General features: G+C 33.4%; 1 protein-coding gene across 2 annotated transcripts in view; it reads left to right on the forward strand.

Moving 5' to 3' along the window:
* LOC130231160 (myosin-binding protein H-like) overlaps nucleotides 1-22,500 on the forward strand; it is a 61,102-nt gene that overhangs the window by 14,694 nt on the left and 23,908 nt on the right. For both annotated transcript variants that reach the window (XM_056460600.1, XM_056460601.1), the window contains 4 exons: nucleotides 12,670-12,758; nucleotides 15,227-15,422; nucleotides 16,903-17,042; nucleotides 20,832-20,991. In XM_056460600.1, coding sequence (XP_056316575.1) covers nucleotides 12,670-12,758; nucleotides 15,227-15,422; nucleotides 16,903-17,042; nucleotides 20,832-20,991 — 585 coding nt within the window. The remainder of the gene's footprint in view (nucleotides 1-12,669; nucleotides 12,759-15,226; nucleotides 15,423-16,902; nucleotides 17,043-20,831; nucleotides 20,992-22,500) is intronic.

The following is a 22,500-nucleotide window of genomic DNA, read 5'->3' on the forward strand; positions in this document are numbered from 1 at the left end:
GACTAAAGTAAACTAAACCAAACCAGACTAGACTAGACTAAAGTAAACTAAACTAAACCAAACTAAACTAAACTAAACTAAACTAGACTAGACTAAACTAAACTAAACCAAACCAAACCAAACCAAACCAAACCAAACCAAACCAAACCAAACCAGACCAGACCAGACCAGACCAAACCAAACCAAACCAAACCAAACCAAACCAGACCAGACCAGACCAGACCAGACCAGACCAGACCAGACCAGACCAGACTAAACTAAACTAAACTAAACTAAACTAAACTAAACTAAACTAAACTAAACTAAACTAAACTAAACTAAACTAAACTAAACTAAACTAAACTAAACCAGACTAGACCAAACCAAACCAGACCAGACCAGACCAGACCAAACCATACTAAACTAAACTAAACTAAACCAAACCAAACCAAACCAGACCAGACCAGACCAAACCAAACCAAACCACACCAGACCAGACCAAACCAAACCAAAACACACCAGACCAGACCAGACCAGACCAAACCAAACCAAACTAAACTAGACCAAACCAAACCATTTACTAAATAATAAATAGTTTAGTTTAGTTTGGTTTAGTTTAGTTTACAGAAATGTACAACGTTCCAGAATTATCCAAAAGGCTATTTTGCAACTCTAGTCTCTGGACTGATGGTAAACATACATAACAATGAATCGAAACGTAACAAAATACACATCAATTCTAAAATTAAAATTTACACCAATTCCAAAACAAAATCCATCAATTACCCATACTACACCTAAAGAGACTAGCTTAAACACATAAACAATTATAAAAATGATGATGATGTTTCATTTAGTTTGGCCACAATACAAAAATATATATAAATATGCACAAACACAAAGCAAAAACTAGAAGCTTTACATATTAACTTGACCTATAACTTGACAGTAAGGTTGCATTAGTTAATGTTAGTTAATGCATTTACTAACATGAACAAAACAATGATCAATACATTTATTTGTTGATGTTAGTTAATGAAAATACAGTAGGTCATGTTAACTCACAGTGCATTAACTAATGTGAACAACATGAGTTTGGATGATAATAATGCATTAGTGAATTATGATTAATAAATGGGTTACAGATATTGTTCATAATGAGTTCATGTTAGTAAATACATTAACTAATGAAAACAAAAAATATGACCTCTAGGACATCCACCCAATGTTTTAGATGGCATAAATGAGTTGGCCTGTACTTTCTGTCCTACTTTCATGCCAGCTTTCTTTGGACATTATTACTGTAAAAGCTGGAGCTCAGATGTGGACATGTAGCAGCTCTAAAGATCAGGGGTCTCTGGAGTCTCAAGTATCCCAAACCTCAGAGCTATCCCGAGAGGTGAAATTAGTGCCACGTCAAGCAAACCTCTCATGCTGTCCTACAGGCTCTCTAATTGGCTCTGAGTGACTGCCAGCTGGGAAAAAAATACATTGAAATAAATCTACCTGACACGGTTCTGGCTTCAGTGTGAAGACGTGGTGCCTTGCAGACTTACACAGATCAGATACAGGCAATAAAATCATAAATGTCTTAGTAATGATATTGCTTTTGGCAGAAAAAAAAACAGATGTTGCTTAAGCTCACGTCTTTAATTTTTTCAACAGATATAAAATGTTGCTTTTGCAGTGTAATTTTGTTTACATTGTGCATAAGCATTATATTGAATTGAGATTAGGCCTGTCACGGTAATCAATATCTCGACTTGGAGATGACCTCAATCGTCTTTGCAATTGCAATATATATTGACAAATTCATAAATAACATTAACCCTTTAACTAAACCCCACCTAGAAAAAAAGTTTGGATTGCAATTCTTAACTTTTTTTTTTCAACACATCCCATAATTTCTAAAATATCAACCTCTACCAAATTAGCCTATTGGATGAACACAATATGCAGCCTGTTCCTCTTTCTATTTCTACTTTGGAGAAGTGAGAAAGGAACAAAGTATCACTGCTTGAACGGACTCTGAAACGTTTCGCGTTTTTCCGGAATGATTAATAACACATCGGACTCGGTCTGCAAGGTTTGTGTACGTGACAAATTTTTCAGATATGAATACGAAAAAAACGCATGTGTAAATTTCGGATTTCAGTGTGCAAAGACCTTAAGAATGATAAGGATTTTAAATTGTTTATGGCTATTTGCATAATTATGCGGTTATAGAATCATTATATAATCAGTGGCATAAAATGATCTCAAAGTAAAGCTATGGTCACACTGGGCTTTGTGTGTGCGAAATTCTGTCGTGCGGCGCTGCGAAAAGGGGCGGGATTAAACAAGATGATTAGACATTAAAAAAAGCGAGCGATTGCTCCATGCTTTAAATTTCTGTCCAGAGAGGTCCTGTTTTGAACCTCGATTGGTCTCATGCAGTCAAGTGATGCGATTTCGCAGGTCAGAGTTCACCAAGCTTGAACTTTGCACCGCAGCAACTTGCGAAACGTGACGCATGACCCTGCGTTTCCGGTCTGACGCATTCGCGTGCGTTTGAATGGAAGTCTATGGGAGGAAAAGCCCAGTGTGACCGCAGCTTTAAGCTTATTTATAAACTAATTTCGAGAGGATCATGTGCTTATGATTGACCACTGCTGGTCTCGCATTAGCTAACGCATGATTCACCAATCAGAAGATTCCTAACTCACTACAATTAACCAGAGTTTTTAACTTCAGTTACCTTGAAGAATCCCTCCTTCCACTCCTACTCCTCCCTCCTTTCTAGATTGGGCGACATGCTGGCCCAGTGATTAGCACTGTAGCCTCACAGCAAAAATGTCACAGGTTAAAGTCCCTACTCAACCACTCGACATTTCTGTGTGGAGTTTGCTTATTCTCCCTGTGCTTGCGTGGGTTTCCCTTGGGTTCCCCTGACAGTCCAAAAACACGTGACCTAAGTAAATTGAACATTCTGAATTGGCATCATAGTCAAGCTCTTGTACGCCATACATCTCTTTTTAACCATTCCTTTATCTGTCATTATCCAGAGGTAAGTCAAGGAAGTTCATTAAGATCTACCTGAGCTCAAACTCCCCTCTCGGCCCTGCTAACAGGAGGGAGCCCAAGGCTCAAGGATCTCTTAAGCTCAGGGCTCTCTGCCGGGACAGCATGCCAAACAAGCTCTATTATCAATCATCAGCAGTGTAATCTTTTGACATGACGATAATATTGCTTATCGCAACAATTTCTGTGACAATATATTGCACAACAAAAATTCCTTATCATGACAGGCCACTGGATATCACTATATTCAGCATCATGAATGCTAACGTTTTTGCTTTAGCTGGAAAACAATTACAGTTGCTGCATAATCTTATATAGTTTTAGTAGTTTTAATATGCTTTACACTTTAGCAGAATTTGCTGTTTAATGTTGTTTGCCCTGTGCATAAACAATCAATTTCAACGTTTCATCAATCTAATTTATACACTGTAGGAAAATTCTAAGTTAAATCAAGTTAACTTTTCTAGTTGGCTCAACTTACATCAATCATCATTCAATCATCAATCATTAATGACTTAAAAATATTAAGTTAAACGTTTTATGGCTTACAAATGTCGTTGAAACCTGATTAACTCATTAAAATAAGTTAAAGCAGCATAAAAACATTTGATTATGACATTTTGTCTTAAAATGTACTTACAGTTTATCATAATAATTATCATGGTCATATTATTGCTGGATAATACGCTAGATTCAGTATCATGAATGCAAACTTTTTTACTTTAGCTAGAAAGCGAATACAGTTGTAGCGTTATCTTATATATTATCTAGTTTTAGTAGGTTTGAAATGCAATACACTTAAGCAGAATTTGCTGTTTAATGTTGTTTTCCCTGTGCATAAACATTCAGTTTTAACGTTTGATCAATCAAATTTATACACTGTAAGAAAAATCTTACTGCCTTAAATTTTGTAGTTAAATCAAGTTAACTTTTCTAGTTAGCTCAACTTACAACAATCAAACTGACTTAAAAAAATATTGGGCCCTATCATTCACTCGGTGCAATAAGGAGCAGGACGTGTTTGGCGCGAGTTGTTGCTATTTTCAGACCAGCGCCAAGTTGTTTAAATAGCAAATCCATTTGCGCCTCTTTATGGACCTATGGGTGTGCTGTTCTTAAAAGGAGGTGTGTTAAGTCGCATTATTGGCGCGTTGCTATTTTAAAGAACTGAAATAGATCACATCATTGACCAACTGGAAGCTTCTCTAAAGTCTAAATAGAGAAAGTATTAGTAAATGTAGTAGTGTTATTATTCACATCATTTATAAACTAAATTAAATATGTAGGCTAATGGATGTCTACAGTGGAGTGCGTACAACACCGTTTCCTTACTCTATGAAAGTAAAGGAGTAAAGTAAAGAATAAAAGTAAAGAGAAAGTAAAGAGGCCGAATGGAGGAGGCTCGTTCTTTATCCTCACACTACAGATGGTCTGTTTAACTGTGTTTCCTCTTACAAAGTCCGCCATGCAAATAGCAAATGCGCATGGCACGACGCAACTGACTCTTAAAGGGAATGGGAGATGAGACTCTGATTGGTTTAAAGCACGTTATGCTCAAAACACACCCAGAACTAGGCCCACACCAAATCTGCAGATTTCCGCAGATTTTTAACCCATCATTGATTCTGTTTATTTACTTGAATAAATGTGTGTACGTTTATATTTATTCTGTTTTTAAATGAATTTCACTTTATATATTGACTAACATGAAAATGTTCACATCATTCATTCACAATACAGTTTGTACAGTAATATTTTCTGTCTTTTATGTAAATATATTATAAGAAACTTGCTTTGTTTACCAAATAAAGTGGATCTAATTGGATTTGCATTGCTAATATTAAATTAATGTTTAAAATTATTATGATTTTTTTTTACTTCTTAATTTTTTAGTTATGATACTTCCAAAATCATTCTGTATAAATCCGCAGATTTTTAACAAAATTCTCAGCAGAAATAGCTAAATATTTCCGCAGATTCTGTTTGACCATACGCATAACTCATTAAGAGAATAGGCACAACCCTGTTAGACTATGCGCCGGGGGGCAGACCATATTTTTCCATCCTTAAAATAGCAAAAGTGGATACACACACGTCCTTAATGCTTTTGCACAATGCGCTTTAGACTTTGCGCCTATGTCGTTAAAATAGAGCCCATTAGGTAAAACTTTTTATAGCTTAAAAATGTAATTGAAGCCTGAATAACTCATTAAAATAAGTAAAAATATTTGTTGTTTTGACTTTTTGTCAACACATTTTTAACAGTGCATAACGATAATTATCGTGGTCATATTGGATAATACATTAGCACTGGACTCAGTATCATAAATGCAATAGTACCATTTTTGCATTTACATAAAGTTGCATAATCTAATCTGTATGTAATTTTATGTAAAGTTCAATCTTAAATAGACTGAATTGAAGTTTTCAGATTGTGTCGCAAAAGCAGACAGTAAAATCTCAAACATACTGCAATCGATCCTATAAGCGCTGATGTTATGCACACCAGTTTTCTAGTGCAAATGCTTGCAGTCACTTTACTCAAGAGTGTCCGGCAGCGTCTAAAGAAAGAAATCATAAATGCAGAATGGAAAGTGGAGCAGGACTGGAATGTAACTTGAATCCAGTCGACGCAAAAAGAGGGGGAGGGAAATGTTGTCCGATCTCGTATGAAGCTCTTCATGCTGCATCATCATTGCTCTTCAATGCATGTTGTTAATTGTCTTTTCCAATAAGAACAATCTCTGTTGCGGATCCTTAGAAAATAGTTAGTCGGTAAGCGCTGTGCATTAGCAAGGATTATGTGCAGAGGTTTTGACAAGGTTTCAAAGCAATTGACAGTGAGCCGCCTGGGCCGGTGTCAAGCCGCTTCCTTTAAGAGCGATGGCGACAAGTGTGAATGGTTGGAGACGGAGGGTGGGATGCATTCCCGAATGTTCTCGCTCCGCATAAGGAGTCGAATGGCGTATAAGGTTACCTATAAGGTTACCCCATGAGACTATTTAACCCACTGGAGATGCTATGTTTATTTAGGGGAATGCTGATGCTTATTGGAGTTAGCGTGCGGCTAACACATCAAGAGAGCAGTTTGCATTTAAAGGGTTTTATTGGAAATTCAGTTGTACTGTTGTAGCCTTTTGAATCTCATATGATAAAAATGATGCATTTTTCCTGGCTAAAATAAATTTTATTATAATTTACATCTTATTTTAATTGAAAATATATTTCATTTTAATTTATAATGTTTTTCTAATTTTCTAATATATTCTGTATTTTAAGTATGTTTAAGGGTGAAGACAATATATTTCTTACACCAGAATGTGTATGGAGATCAAGTCGTCATTATTTATTTTAAATTATATATAATATAATATAATATAATATAATATAATATAATATAATATAATATAATATAATATAATATAATATAATATAATAAATATAATATAATATAATATAATATAATATAATATAATATAATATAATATAATATAATAAATATAATATAATATAATATAATATAATATGCATATTTGATGTGCAAATAAAGGTTTTATTATTGTTAATGTAAATCTTTTTTCTTGGATTAAAATATATGGAGGCTTAACTATATTTTTAAATTATAATATAATATAATATAATATAATATAATATAATATAATATAATATAATATAATATAATATAATATAATATAATATAATATAATAAATATAATATAATATAATATAATATAATATAATATAATATAATATAATATAATATAATATAATATAATATAATAAATATAATATAATATAATATAATATAATATAATATAATATAATATAATATAATATAATATAATAAATATAATATAATATAATATAATATAATATAATATAATATAATATAATATAATAATATAATATAATATAATATAATATAATATAATATAATATAATATAATATGCATATTTGATGTGCAAATAAAGGTTTTATTATTGTTAATGTAAATCTATTTTCTTGGATTAAAATATATGGAGGCTTAACTATATTTTTAAATTATAATATAATATAATATAATATAATATAATATAATATAATATAATATAATATAATATAATATAATATAATATAATATAATATAAAGTTGATGTCAGAATTATTACCCCCCTTGTTCATTTTTTTTCACCCAATTTCTAAAAAAATTCTTCAGCACATTTCTAATCATAATAGTTTTAATAACTCATTTCTAATAACTGATTTATTTTATCTTTGCCATGATGACAGTAAATAATATTTGTCTAGATATTCTTCAAGACACTTCTATACAGCTTAAAGTGACATTTAAAGTCTTAACTAGGTTAATTAGGTTAACTAGGCAGGTTAGGGTAATTAGGCAAGTTATTGTATAACGATGGTTTGTTCTTTAGACTATAGAAAAAAAATACAGCTTAAAGGGGCTAATAATATTGACCTTAAAATGGATTAAATTAAAAACTGCTTTTATCCTAGCCGAAATAAAGCAAATACTGTAAGACTTTCTCCAGAAGAAAAAATATTATCAGACATATTGTGAAAATTTCCTTGCTCTGTTAAACATAATTTGGGAAATATTTAAAAAAGAAAAATCAAAGGGGGGGCTAACAATTCTGACTTCAACTGTACATATTTGATGTGCAAATAAAGGTTTTATTAATGTTACATGTAAATCTATTTTCATATATTAAAATATATGGAGGCTAAAGTATATATTTTAAATACATTGAAGATATTTATTTTTAAAAATTTTATTTTTCAAAGTATTTATGTTTCATTTTATATAAATTTAATATATTGATATTAATATGTATTGTTTTTAATTATTAATATAATATAATATAATATAATATAATATACATTTTTGATGGACAAATAAAGGGTTTATTAATGTTACAAGTAAATCTGTTTTCTTTTGTTAAAATAAATGAAGGGTAAAATATATATTTTTAAATCATTTTAGGATATTTATTTTTAAAAATATATGTTTCAAATATTTTCTTTTAGACAATATATTTATTAATGTGTATTTTTGACTTTTAAATGAAACATATAATATAGATTACATATTTGATGTGCAAAAAAGGCTTTATTACTGTTACATGTAAATGTGTTTTCTTGGATTAAAATATACAGAGGGTAAAATATATTATTTGTAACACTTTATTTTGATGGTCCATTTGAGTATTAGTAGAGTGTCTGCTTAATTTCTGCTGATACTGCTCCTTCAACAGACATTTAACTGACTATAAGAAACTTTGTAGGTACATGTCAATTTACACCAACCCTAACCCCAACCTAACAGTCTACTTATAATCTAATGAGAATTAGTTGACATGTAGATGTAATGTAACAATCGAATCATCAAAACAAGTGTGACCATATTTCTAAAGCATTTTAGGCTATTTGTTTTTTTTTAAATATATATATTTAAATGTTATATAAATATATATATTTTTTCTAAATGTTTTTCAGATAGTATAGTTATGTAAATATATTTTTACATTTTTAGGAAAATATATATTTTTTGCATATTCTCAAATATATTATATTTCAAATATCTATTTGTACAGTATGGGCCTGTTGTGTAATTCAGCAGTTTTCATGTAACTAAATCTCTGCTCCATAAGTTATTAGTGGCAGGGGTGTTAAAGGACTGATCTATTTATATCCCTGATGAGTCTGACAGAACCACCTTTAGCATCTATGCTAACATTTGATGAAGAGTTCATCTTAAATCACTCAGAAATGTTTTAAGTCTTTGATTTTTTCATTTGTTTATTATTTGTGTTAAGTAGAATTGTTTTGGTACTTCTTGTGCTGTAGTCTGTTTAGGTATCAAAAAAATGAAACAAGCTATGGATGAAATAACAGTTAGCTTGCTCTCTGGAACGCCCGGGTCATGTTATTGTTAGCAAGAGTTTTCTGGTTCACTAAGTAGTCTAATGGCCTAATTAGAACATGTATTTATGGATTTATTAGGTTAAGGTTGTTCTGTCTTCATGTAATATTGGTCACAAACAGGCATGGACGATATGGCCAAAACATAATCTCGGTAACAAACAATTATATACAAGTCGAACATACATATCACAATAAAGGTCATTTTCCAAGACTAATTTTTGCTCCTGAAGAAAAGTTGTAGAGCAGGGGTGCCCAAACTTTTTGTTATTAAAGGCCAAAAACCAAACTTGATTGAAACTAGCAGGCCAAAGGTAAATATAGTTGCCATGGGTAATTTGCCTATTATTCAATAATATTTAAAAAAGACTTCACTGAAAAAAGTGTTGCATGCAAAACTGTTGCAAACAATTTATTTGTGTTGAATTTAAACAAACAAATTTAATTTAATAATGTTCAACTTACTAAAACTAAACTGTTTGTTTAAATTCAGCCCAAATAAATTGTTTACAACCACTTAATGTAAAAAAATTGATTAAATCCAAGGAATCAGCTTTGAATAATTTTTTTTCAGTGTAGAAAACATTGCTTTATATTAACTAATACAGTATTTTGTACATTTTATAATGAACTTATTACAGAAAAACAAAGTAATTTCATTTATAACAGAATTACGCTGCTTTTTGCCTTGATTTGCTCGCCGATGTCTTCTGCAGAGTCCTCTATCCATCTAGTGACAGTATTTACAGTTTAAAAAATCAGATTCATTTACAACATTTAATTGAAACTGATGACTGTAAAAAATATGGACGACACGACATCAAATCAACCGCGGCCCTCAAACTACTCATTTGACAACAAAGGCATGCTAAATAAGTATAAGCACTTAGATTTAAAAACACGTAATAATACATGATGTATTATAAAAACTGTGTGATGTAAGTTGTTATAATTTAATAAAAACAATACATGTTGGACTGCAGAAATATATGATCTGTCATACACTCTAGTCTGAGTTAAAAAATATTTCTCTTATAACGAGTTGTTGGTAATTGTTATCTTCATGGAGGTAGACATAACACTTGTAAAATATAAACAACACATACATTTTAGAAAGGTTTTAATTCTTAATTAGCAATCAACAGGACCAAAATGTACACATCATGGACAGCTATTTACCATGCGGGAAAAATTGTGTGTTTAAAAGATAAACACAGCAAGATTTCTAAATATCAACAGGATATTTACACATCCCTGCACTATATGAAATAATCCTTGTCAATTTGTACAATAAGCTTAGCAGTATTAATACATCAGCTGATGTCTATCAGCTGCTCCAACATCGCTAATATATTGTTTCTTTTTTTCTTTGTCTCCGTTTTCATTTGGTTTATTCGATGCCTTAATATCTGCCAAAATTAGATGTTTTCGAATGAAAAGACAACAGTAAATGATGTATATTAATAATATATAACATTTACAGCTCTATTTGTTGTATAAGATTCGTTTTCTAGAACATTAATATTTTATAACAGCAAACTCAGTAGATTAACTTGATAACATGCCGAAACTCAAAATGTCAGAGACGTCTTTAAATCAAGTTCAAATAACGTTACAGGAGATCGATGTGGAGTTAGGCTAATGTTTGTTTTGTCTTCCTAATTATTATTTCAGACCCATAAAAAGAATTGCTGCTAGATAACGTTCACCTGTATTTTCCCAGTGGTGGCCAGGTGTGCTAATATTAAAACCTGATACAGCGATAAACAGTGATCCATCAGATCCTGTATGTCAGAAAGTATAGTTTACTGAACAACTCATTTTATCATGGTAAAATAACACAGAAATCAAACATTGGTACTTCAATCTCCTCCTGAAGCTCCGACGGTCTGCTTAGAGAAGCTGTCAATCACAACTGTCAATCACGATGACACGCCCCGTTTTGATAGCATTAAATTACTGGCTATAAACATACTGTTAACATAAATGAACTCCTGATTCTGAACCAATATCAGCTTGATAACCAGTGCCTTAATTAAGTGGTTCTCAAACTTTTAAGCCAACGACCCCCAATGTAAGATCATCAAGAACTCGCGACCCCCCACTACCAAAACATATCCAAACAATAAAAATAACTTATTTTAAGTTTTATAAACAGATTTATTGCGTTTGATATCAACACTAATCAAAACTAACAAGCAAAAAAAAATATATATGCATGCGTGAGGAAAATATGTCTCAATGAAATCCCGTTATCACAAGAAAACACATTTTTATAGCATAATTGAGTGACCAAAAGATACACGGACGAACCGCTCACCGACCCTGCATGCACTGACATGAATTTATTAATGAATCTGTTAACAATACGTTAACTGTGCTGTGTTCTCACAGATGGTGTCTGATATTACACAGATGCTTTTGACAAATACCTTATTATTTGTATACATCATTTTAATAGCAACACCGGTCTTTTCTTGAGCTGCAATATTAGTTTAATCTTAGTCAGTGCAAGCCCTTTTGCGATGGTGTATGTGGTGTTAAATTTTACATATAGTTGCCACTTGCATGGCTGACAGCGTCTGGCCATTAAATAAAGTATTAAACAGAACCTCTCGTGCTTAAAATGTGTAGATGTGGCAAACTGTTACCTGAAAGTTCCGTCTCACAGACTTTACAGGAACGCTTTAGTTATTTTCATAGCAGACTTGAAGCCACTGGAAGTCTTTTATCCACTCTTGGAAAAGTGTAAACGGTGGATTAACATTCACCACGTGATCAGTAATCAGATGTGCCATTATTTGTAGCTTTAGCTGGTTTCTAAAACTAAATCTGTCAGTGTTGTTTTCATTTCCTCATCTTCAGCGCGTTACATTTTCGCGGTTGTATCTCCTGTCATCTAAAGGCAGAAGGCATTGACTGAATGATTCAGTCTAGCGCAGTGGGCCAATAAGAAGAGCGCGAAGGCGGGACAAGCGTTGCCGGCTTTGTTTACTGCAGCAAAATGACATGACAACAGTTTTAAACTGTTCCTGGTTGCTGCGTTTTAAGTGCAAAGATGCATTCTGCCTGAATGTGTCCTAAATACTTTATGAATTCATCAGTGATATCTTTATAAAATCTGAAAATATTAGCTTTCACTTATAATACTGAAAAATATATATTATAATCACTGAAAATTACACAATTTTTAAATCACTCTCGCGACCCCTTGAAATTATTCTGCGACCCCCAGTTTAAGAACCACTGCCTTAATTGACCGAAACCATCTTTCGGGAAATTTTATTGCAAGTGTAATCAATTTTTTTATTTGGGCTCAAGTCTCGTTCATTAACACTGAGGAGGTGGGGCTTATGACGTGTACTGCAGCCAGCCCCCAGGGGGCGATCTAACGGCCTGGAGCATCACTCAAAAGCAGGCGTGTGGCATGTGTTAAAGGCATTCACCCCAACCCTCTCTATCATTCTCACTCTCCTCTCAGACTGGCCAAATCATAGGTTACAATGGGCCAACTTTGGCCCGCAGGCCCTACTTTGGGCATCTCTGTTGTAGAGACTAGAAAGTTTTATCTAATCAGGTCACACTTTTTTACTAGAACGTGACAAACATTGACCAAATATGTGTTTTATCCCATAGAAATGCTTGGGCATTGGGATGCAGAAGTAAAGTCATGATCATTATTTTAAAGCCATCATTTTTTCTTCCTACAGATCGCCCTAAAATCCGTCTGCCACGTTTCCTGAGGCAGCGCTACGTGAAGAATGTTGGAGAGAAGATCAACCTTGTTATTCCCTTTGGCGTACGTAATCTCTTGATGTGTTGCTGCATGAGATAAAAGGGTTTTCATGTTAATAAGAGTGATGAATTCTGTGCTTTATTTACTGATAAAGCTGGATCATGTGAGTTTGAATATCCATTTGCATGACCTTAACAGCTTTACAGAAAGTGATGATAATTTACCTGAGCTAATAGAAACATTTATACTAAAATAAAATCATTTAATATTAGTTAAATTTTAATATATTTCATTGTGAGTGCGCAGTGTACATGCAGAGAGGCTAGTGGTTAGCATGCCGATATATAGTGCAGTAGCACATCAGGGCGTGTCGAGTTCGAATCCCGGCTCGAGGACATTTCCCTACCCTACCCCTCTCTCTCTCTCCAACTTAGCTTCCTGTCTCAATACTGTCCTATCTAATAAAGGCAAAAAGGCCAGAAATAAATCTTAAATAAATCAAAAATAAATGCATACATTTGTAAATATTACGAATAAATTCAGATATATGCACTCTTATTCAAGTACTCTGTTGTTTCAGTTTCTCTCAGAGTTTTATTTTATACTGAAACCTATCCTTGGTGATAAAATGTTGGATATATTGCAGGGTTTTCCCATTGTTTGCAATTTGTTTTGAGGTGGTTTTTCACTCAAATTAAATTTCTGCAAGCACAGTTTTCATTTTAAAAGATTTTTATTATTAAAAATCATTTAAAATATTTATTTAAATAATTTTTAAAAGATTAAAAGACATTTATTATTAATTCGTTATTATTCATTACATCAGTATACTATTTATTTGTCATTTCAAATCATTTAGCTGAAAAATATCTTACTGTATGTCTTACTGTACTGTATCCAAATGATTGATTTTTTTTATTAATGCCAAACGAACCATCATAATGTTAAATACAGATCATATTCCATGAAGTTTTTAGCAAATTTCCTACTGTAAATATATTCAAACTCAGTCTTTGATAAGTAATATGCATTGCTTAGAATGTAATCTGTACTTTAAATTATAAATAGTTGTATCTTGGTCAAGTATTGTCTTAACAAATCATACATCAATGTAAAATCTAATTTATTTAGCTTTCAGATTATATATAAATCTCATTTTTACTTATGACTGCATTTGTGGTGCTACGTCATATACAGTCAAGCCCGAAATTATTCATACCTCTGGCTAATTCTGACTTAAAGTTCTGTTCAAATGTAAATAAAAGCTGAGATTTTTTTTTCCACAATGATGCTTCTTTTACATCCTCATATTATCTTCTGGGAGAAGACTGTGTCATTTCTGGTCAAAAACAAAACTTGCTGTTTGAATAAAAATAACTTTAAGTCCGAATTTGCCCGGTGTATGAATCATTTCGGGCTTGACTGCAGGGTGCGAATTACATGGGGGTTTGGGTGGGTATCGACCCCCCTAGTTAAGACTTGATCCCCCCTGAAGGACGTCCAAACAAGATTGAATTGGGGGTTGGGGGGGTGTCAGCCCTTTGAAACTGAGAAAAAGTTCACTCTGATCTGTATTTTAAATAATGATGTTAATAATCAAAATAACAGATACCCATGTGACCACCAGTTCATACCATTGTGAATGTAGAATTGGGTCAATCAGACAATGCAAGAAAAAAAGTCATTCTGCAGTCTGAAACCAGTAGATTCAGAGCCCCGATACACACCGAAGAAGTTCACAAGGCTGTTTACTCATAAAATAGGTGTTTGTTTCTACATAACTCCCACAAGTAAAGTCAAATTAGATGCATAGTTTGGCCTAAAGTAAGCCAAAATAGCCAATCAGGTCAGAATACACTAAATAGTCTATCCAACAATACACTGAAAACTGAAATACATTTATTAATTTATAATTTCTTAAAATACATTATTAATAAATTAGATGTAATTAAAATAAATACATGAATTTGATTCTCTGAAGCAACTATTATCGAAAAAGTTGACCCCTCTGATCATCAATGTATAATTCGCACACTGCTTTACTGGATATATGTCGCTAAATACAAGATGGCTACTCTCAGAAATAAAGGTACACGAGCTGTCACTGGGGTGGTACCTTTTCAAAAGATACACGTTTGTACTTGATTGGTCCATATTGGTACCTAAACGGTATATATTAGTACCAAAACATTTTAAGAGGAACACTTTTGTACTTTTTAGGTACTAATATGTACCCTTGAGGTATTAATATGGACCTTTTAGGTACCAATATGGACCAATCAAGTACAAACGTGTATCTTTTGAAAAGGTACCACCCCAGTGACAGCTCGCGTACCTTTATTTCTGAGAGTGCATGATTCAAAATTAAACTCTTAAACTATTATTAAACTCTAAAAAGAAAAAAGGAAGAACAATAAGTCAATTCACAGTAAAAATGTCATATATAAGTCTACTTTGTGCTGTTTAGATGTACACTAGCACTTTGAGATACTAATTTACAGCTTCACTTGTATTATTATTTTTACCTGCAGGGAAAACCCCAGCCTGTTGTGTCATGGACAAAGGACGGCCAGCCTCTTGACACTAAAAAGGTGAACATCCGCAACAGTGACAAGGACAGCATTTTCTTCATCCGTGCCGCCGAGAGAGTCGACTCCGGAGTGTATGAGATGTGTGTGAAAGTGGACAGCTTTGAGGACAAGGCCCAGCTAACTCTGCAGATTATCGGTGAGTGGTAGAATTGAATGTTAATTAAATGTAAATCAACACGCTCTACCAGATAAGCTGAATTGAGGGTTTACATCTGCAAAGCTTAGACTTTTTGTCTTGTTTCTAGTCTAAATATCTAAACATTCTTAAATCAAGAAGCATTTTCTAGACAAGCAAAATATTGTCTTGTTTTAAGAAATAATTAGTCAAAATGAAGTGAGTTTTTTGTTTAAAACAAGCAAAATAATCTGCCAATAGGTCTTTTTATTTTGACGTGAGATTATTATACTTACCCAATATTTGGCTTGTTTTAAGGCAAAATTCACTTAAACTTGGGGTAACACTTTATTTTGATGGTCCAGTTGAGTATTAGTAGAGTGTCTGCTTAATATCTGCTGATACTGCTCCTTCAACAGGCATTTAACTGACTATATATAAACTTTGCAAGTACATGTCAACTTACACTAACCCTAACCCCAACCCAACAGTCTACTGTTACGTGTTTAAGTTGTTAAGATATTAAAGAGGATGAAACGTAACAATCAGTGAGTCTACTGATGCTGGATGAATGAGAAAACAACGACCACTTGTTAAGTGAAACAAATTAAGTATTTAATATTCCGTGAATGTCAGACAACGAATAGAGAATGTATTATAAATGTACTTTTAAATAATCGAATTAAAGAAAATAGGAGTGTTGCCAAAACAAAAAAATAAATATAACAAAACGATCTAACTAAACCCCAACCCACTAAACTGACTAACCAAAGAAAAATGCAGAAACAAAACCGTAATCTTCAGCACGTAGCTTAACTAAACTTCATAACCTCAAAACAAAATTACACATGTGGCAACGCCTCCTTAAACTAACTAACAAATAAATATCCTAAACTGCTCACATTACTAGAGTTCTCGTAAAGTACACACTGTTAGCCATTAGCAAAACACAATCTCATATAATCCAATTCTCACAAAGATCGTTCAATTTCTTACTAGATAATAACTGCGCTGCACAAGCATATCTAATAAAGCAGTCTCTTGATAAAGAGAAAACTAGAATACAGCAAATCGTAAGCAAATCACAGATGAACAGGCTGGCCGACACAAGTGAGGAGACTGGCTGTAAGCCAAGCGCTCCTGAAGAACAGCTCAAGCGCACGGCTTTTATACGGAACGGACCCGGTTCTGATTGGCGTGTCGATGGTGATTGACAGCTCCTTGGACCAATGGTTGCACACCTAGAACCAGCACATGACACACAGCGGAAGAGAGAGAAGAGCACGCAAAACAGAACAAACAAAACATACTTGAAACGTAACACTACATATAATCTAATGAGAATTAGTTGGCATGTAGATGCAATGTAGCTTAAATTCAACAAACGGACCATCAAAATAAAGTGCCACCAAATTTGGCATATTGTTTTTGGATCTTAAGGAAGAAGTTGTTGTTGTTTTGTTTTTCTTTTTAACAATTTTCTTGTTGACCCATTCACCAGAGCTGCCCGGACCTCCTGCCACCGTGAAGATCGTGGACACCTGGGGCTTTAATGCTGCTCTGGAATGGACCGAACCCAAGGATAATGGAAACACAACAATCACCGGATACACCATCCAGAAGGCCGACAAAAAAACAGGGGTACAAGCTCAAACAAATACACTAAGGCCATGTCCGAACAAACACGGGTATATTTATAAACAGTTGCCCCACTTTATTTAAAAAAAAATCTCTGTCCTTGTGAAAGCTCAAAAACTATACTGCGTTCGCATCAAACAGGGAATTACATATATATCATGAGTAAATTGTATTCTAGTCAATCCAAGCATGAGTACAGAGGCGGATTATAGTCCTGCATTTGAACAATGTGGAATACGCAGCACTTTTGATGCGCATGTGCAGAATTTGCCTCATTCACATCTTCCGTGTTAGGAGTCAACCCGGCCAATCAGAAAGGAGAACACAGAGTGCACACTGACGCCGTGAGGCTAGAACTCCGGTTTTAGCATTTTGATAAATCTCTTTTTAGATGGTTGCGGTTTCAGTCACCTCACACTTTGTTTTCGTATGGACAAACAGAAAACTGCATAGAAAAAGTGCAGTTATAAAATACACGTGTTTGTGTGGACAGGGCCCAAAACGTTTGATTTTTGTAGAAGTTACAACAATGTTCAAAACAATTGTCAAATAACATTGATTTTAACATGTAATACTATACAGGAGCATAACGTCCACTGGGTACAGGGCAGGCATGTCCCCACCACTTTTCAAAATTCCATTTGTGTCCCACCCACTTTTTATGGTTATAGTCTAACATTCAGGAATTTCAAACGGAAGTGTAAATATTACATTTTTCTTTCATTAACTAAATGTATGCAAGGTGGCTCAGTGGTTAGCACTGTCACCTCACAGCAAGAAGGTCCCTGTCTGGTCCAAGTCCCGGCTGGGTCAGTTGGCATTTCCAGGTGCTTCAGTTTCCTCCACAATCCAACGACATGCACTATAGTTAAATTGAATAAACTAAATTGGCCGTAGTCTGTGAGTGAGTGAGTGAGTGAGTGAGTGAGTGAGTGAGAGTGAGTGTATGGGTGATTCCCAGTACTGGGTTATGGCTGGAAGGGCATCTGCTGTGCAAAACGTATGCTGGAATAGTTGGCGGTTCATTCTGTTGTGGTGACCCCTGATAAATCAAGAACTAAGCCGAAGGAAATTGAAATAAATAAATAAATAAATAAATAAATAAATAAATAAATACTTGCTATACACTTTTTTACTTTTATACACATATACAGTTATTTAACAACACACTTTACATGCCAGTTGGCACATAACAGCCGCACATACAGTATAACGATGTTTATAGTAACATAGCTCTACATACACTTGTCAATTTGTATATTTGTATTCACACTTTCTTCTTTGTTTTTAAATATATTTATTATCTGTTTTTTGTCCTGTCTCTGTAATCCTGTTGCACTGTAGAAGCTCTGTCACGAAAACAAATTCCTCATATGTGTGAACATACCTGGCAATAAAGCTCTTTCTGATTCCCATTCAGATTCTAAATGCATGAATGAAAGAGAATTATTAAAGTAATTATCAAACTTTTCATATAATCACCCTACATGTTTATTTTTCTGCTGTCTATCTGCAAATGATATTACAAAATAGCGATTCAGTGCACACTTTACACTGTTTTGTTTTGTTTTGTTTTGTTTTTTTCCTTTTAGGTTAGTTTGAAATTTAAAGGGATAGTTCACCCAAAAACTTAAAATCGAGACATTATTTACTCACCTTTAAGTGATCCCAAATCTTTATGATTTTCCTTTTTCTCTTGAACACAAAACAAGATATTTTAAAGAAAGCTAAAACCTGTAACCATTGACTTCCTTAGTAGGAAAAACAAATACTTTAGAAGTCAGTGCTTACAGGTTTTCATTCTCCAAAATAGCCTCTTTTGTGTTTAATAGAAGAAAGAAAATCATAAAGATTTAAAACAAGTAAAGTACATTCTGGCAGAATCAATTTTTGTTGGTGAACTATCCCTTTAAGATTGTTAATCAGCCTATTTTCCTGTATTTTCTATCACTCTATAGTAAATAAATATATGTGAATGCAGAAAATTGGATTAAATCACAAATATTCTCCCCAATTTTGTTCAACCCAAACTTTTTCAAACCAAAGTTACACCATTAACTATATAAATGATGTATAAAACACTCTTGTATACTAACAATCTTTGTTATATTTACAAATTGAATAAAATTTATGACAAAAAAAGGCATTTTTTTTAGACATCGTTCCACTGCAATTGCTTTTCAATAACATGGCCACTGTCATTCTTAAAAGTAACCTACAGTACCACAACACAACAGTCAACTTTATAAAATGAAATGAGTGGAGTTAACTCAAAATTGACTGAAAGTTAATTCTACTCATTTGAAAAGAGTTTTGAACTCAGTGTTGAAGGTAATGAGTTAATTAAATATGTCATTACTTCAACTTAAATGAAGTTCACAGTACTCATATAGATTAGTTTTTTTAACTGAACTGGTTGGTTGCAATCAGTTTCCTCAAAAAGTTTGAGTTGCCTTGCGTTTTACAGTACTCAGTTGGTTTGAGTTCTCTTCATTTATTGGGTTTTACTGTGCTCAAATTGCTTCATTTACTCAAATGGATTAAGTTCACAGTACTCATTAGTATTAGTTTTGGAACTTAAATGGTTTGTTGCAATCAGTTTCCTCAAACAGTTTGAGTTACCTTAACTTCTTGGGTTTTACAGTGGATGTAAATACCATGTTATACTAAAGCAGATTTTTTTTCTGTGTTAAAATATTTTTCTTATGCCAGTAGAAACAACTATACCTGAGCTTCTTGTCATTTTGTTCTGTCAAACTGTTATTTTACACACTGCAAAAATTGCTTTCTGAGTTTTTTTCTCAATTTCATGAAAACCAACCAAGATATAGTTGAGTCTTGCTTGATGAGGGGGAAAAAACCTCAGCCTAATTGTTCCTGTATTTTGTATCACTCATATGTGAATGCAGAAAATAGGATTAAAATCACAAATATTCTCTCCCGTTTTGTGTCCAAACACACAAAATCCCTCCACACACACTTTTCAAACCAAAGTGACATCCTTGACTACAAAAATAAAGTATAAAACATTTTTCAAATGTAAAATCTTTGTTGTATTTACAAATGTGATAACATTTATGAAAAATAGCATTGTTTAGACATGGTGCCACTGCAATTGCTTTTCAATAACATGTTATGGACACTAAATGGCATACTTGAGAGCTCCCTAAAGTGCCATGTAAATACCAGGCTATGTATTAAAGCAGATATTGTTTGTGGTGTTCAAATATTTTTTCATGGTGGCTCAGTGGTTAACACTGTCGCCTCACAGCAAGAAGGTCACTGGTTTGAGTCCCAGCTGGGCCAGTTGGCATTTCTGTGTGGAGTTTGCATGTTCTCCCCGTGCTCCGGTATCACCCACAGTCCAAACACATGCGCTATTGCTGAATTGAATAGGCTAAATTGGCCATAGTCTATGTGTGTGTGTGAATGCGAGAGTGTATGGGTGTTTCCCAGTACTGGGTTGCGGCTGGAAGGGCATTCACTGTGTAAAACATATGCTGGAAAAGTTGGCGGTTCATTCTGCTGTGGAGTCCCCTGATGAATAAGCTGAAGGAAAATGAATGAATGAATAATAGACTAAGCAAGAAATCATTTATTACAGTGTAATTCTACAGAACAGCACTGACTGACTCTACCAGTGGTGTGAGTTGTGTGTTTGTTCAACCAATGGTGGCTTTTAAAAAAACAAAACAATGTCTCTTTATCAACCTTATTTCTATAGTCAAGCAAATAGATGTGTGCATTGTGCAGTGGTGAAGTTTACTGAGTGGTGCTGTGGTCTCCCCTCAGGACTGGTTCACAGTACTGGAGCATTATCACAGACTGAATGCCACTGTTTCAGACCTGATCATGGGAAACACCTACGTCTTCAGGGTCTTCACTGAGAACAAGTGTGGAATCAGCCAAGAAGCCACCGCTACAAAGACCTCAGCCACCATCCAGAAGACAGGTAAACCAGCTTCTCATATACATTTCTAAACATAATAGTTTTAATACCTCATTTCTAATAACTGATTTATTTTATCTTTGCCATGATGACAGTAAATAATATTTGACTAGATATTCTTCAAGACACTTCTATACTGCTTAAAGTGACATTTAAAGGCTTAACTAGGTTAATTAGGTTAACGGTTAGACTTTGTCGCAATTGTACAGTTGTTTACTGCAAAAACATCCAGTAAAATACCACATACATTCTCTACAGTTCACTACTGTAATATGCACTGCATTGTGGGTAATTTTAAAACTTTTTACAGTAACTTACTGCATTTTAGGAATTTGCTGTATTCTACTGTAATCAAAGTAATCATTGAAATTGCAAGGTTTTATAACGTCGAAAAATATATGCAGTTGAAGTCAGAATTATTAGCCCCCTTTTCATTTAGATATAGATATTTCCTTAGATATTTCGGCTAGAATAAAAGCAGTTTTTAATTTTTTAAAATCCATTTTAAGGTCAAAATTATTAGCCTCTTTAAGCTATATAATTTTATCCATTTGTACCATTGTTATACAATAACTTGCTTAATTACCCTAACCTGCCTAGTTAACCTAGTTAAGCCTTTAAATGTCACTTTAAGCTGTATAGAAGTGTCTTGAAAAATATCTAGTCAAATATTATTTACTGTCATCATGGTGTAGCAGAGGCCAGCTAGTGAGTGCTCTGCAGGTAAACCTCACTCCTCTGACCTCTAAAGCTGCTCTAGCGACAGACGCTAGGGGCCATGGTCTTTTGTCTCCTTGTTAGAGCAACCAACTCCCATGCGGAAGGTCGCCAGTTCGATACCAGCTCGGAGCGGGTTGGGTGGTGTAGGACTGGCAAGGTTACAATGGCAAAGATAAAATAAATCAGTTATTAGAGATGAGTTATTAAAACTATTATGATTAGAAATGTGCTGAAGAAATCTGCTCTCTGTTAAACAGAAATTGGGGGGAAAATTAAACAGGGGGGGGGGGGGTAATAATTCAGGGGGGCTAATAATTCTGAATTCAACTGTATATTTTAAGTTGCAAATGAAAATTGTAGGTATTAAAAAGGCTTAAATATATTACAAACATTGTCTTAATGGGTCAGAATTTGCCAGGGGTATGAATAATTTCATGTTTAACTGTACACACACTCACACACACTCAATTTACACTCCCAGTGTGTTCCTAGCAATCACACAAAGGTTTATTATTAAATTTTATTTTTTGAAAATTCATTGTTTTTCCTTTTATTCAGCCTTATTTTAATTAAACAAAACTTTTTGAGTAGTTTAGTGATCTATACAAAACAATATTGGTAAAGCATTTATTTATTTATTTATTTATTTATTTATTTATTTATTTATTTATTCATTCATTCATTCATTCATTCATTCATTCATTCATTCATTTATTAGTTAGTTAGTTATTTATTTATCTTGTTATGTATTTAATAAGTTCTTACATTCTCTGCCAATCAAGCTGATGATTG

Source organism: Danio aesculapii, chromosome 6, assembly GCF_903798145.1.
Source record: "Danio aesculapii chromosome 6, fDanAes4.1, whole genome shotgun sequence".
Taxonomy (NCBI): domain Eukaryota; kingdom Metazoa; phylum Chordata; class Actinopteri; order Cypriniformes; family Danionidae; genus Danio; species Danio aesculapii.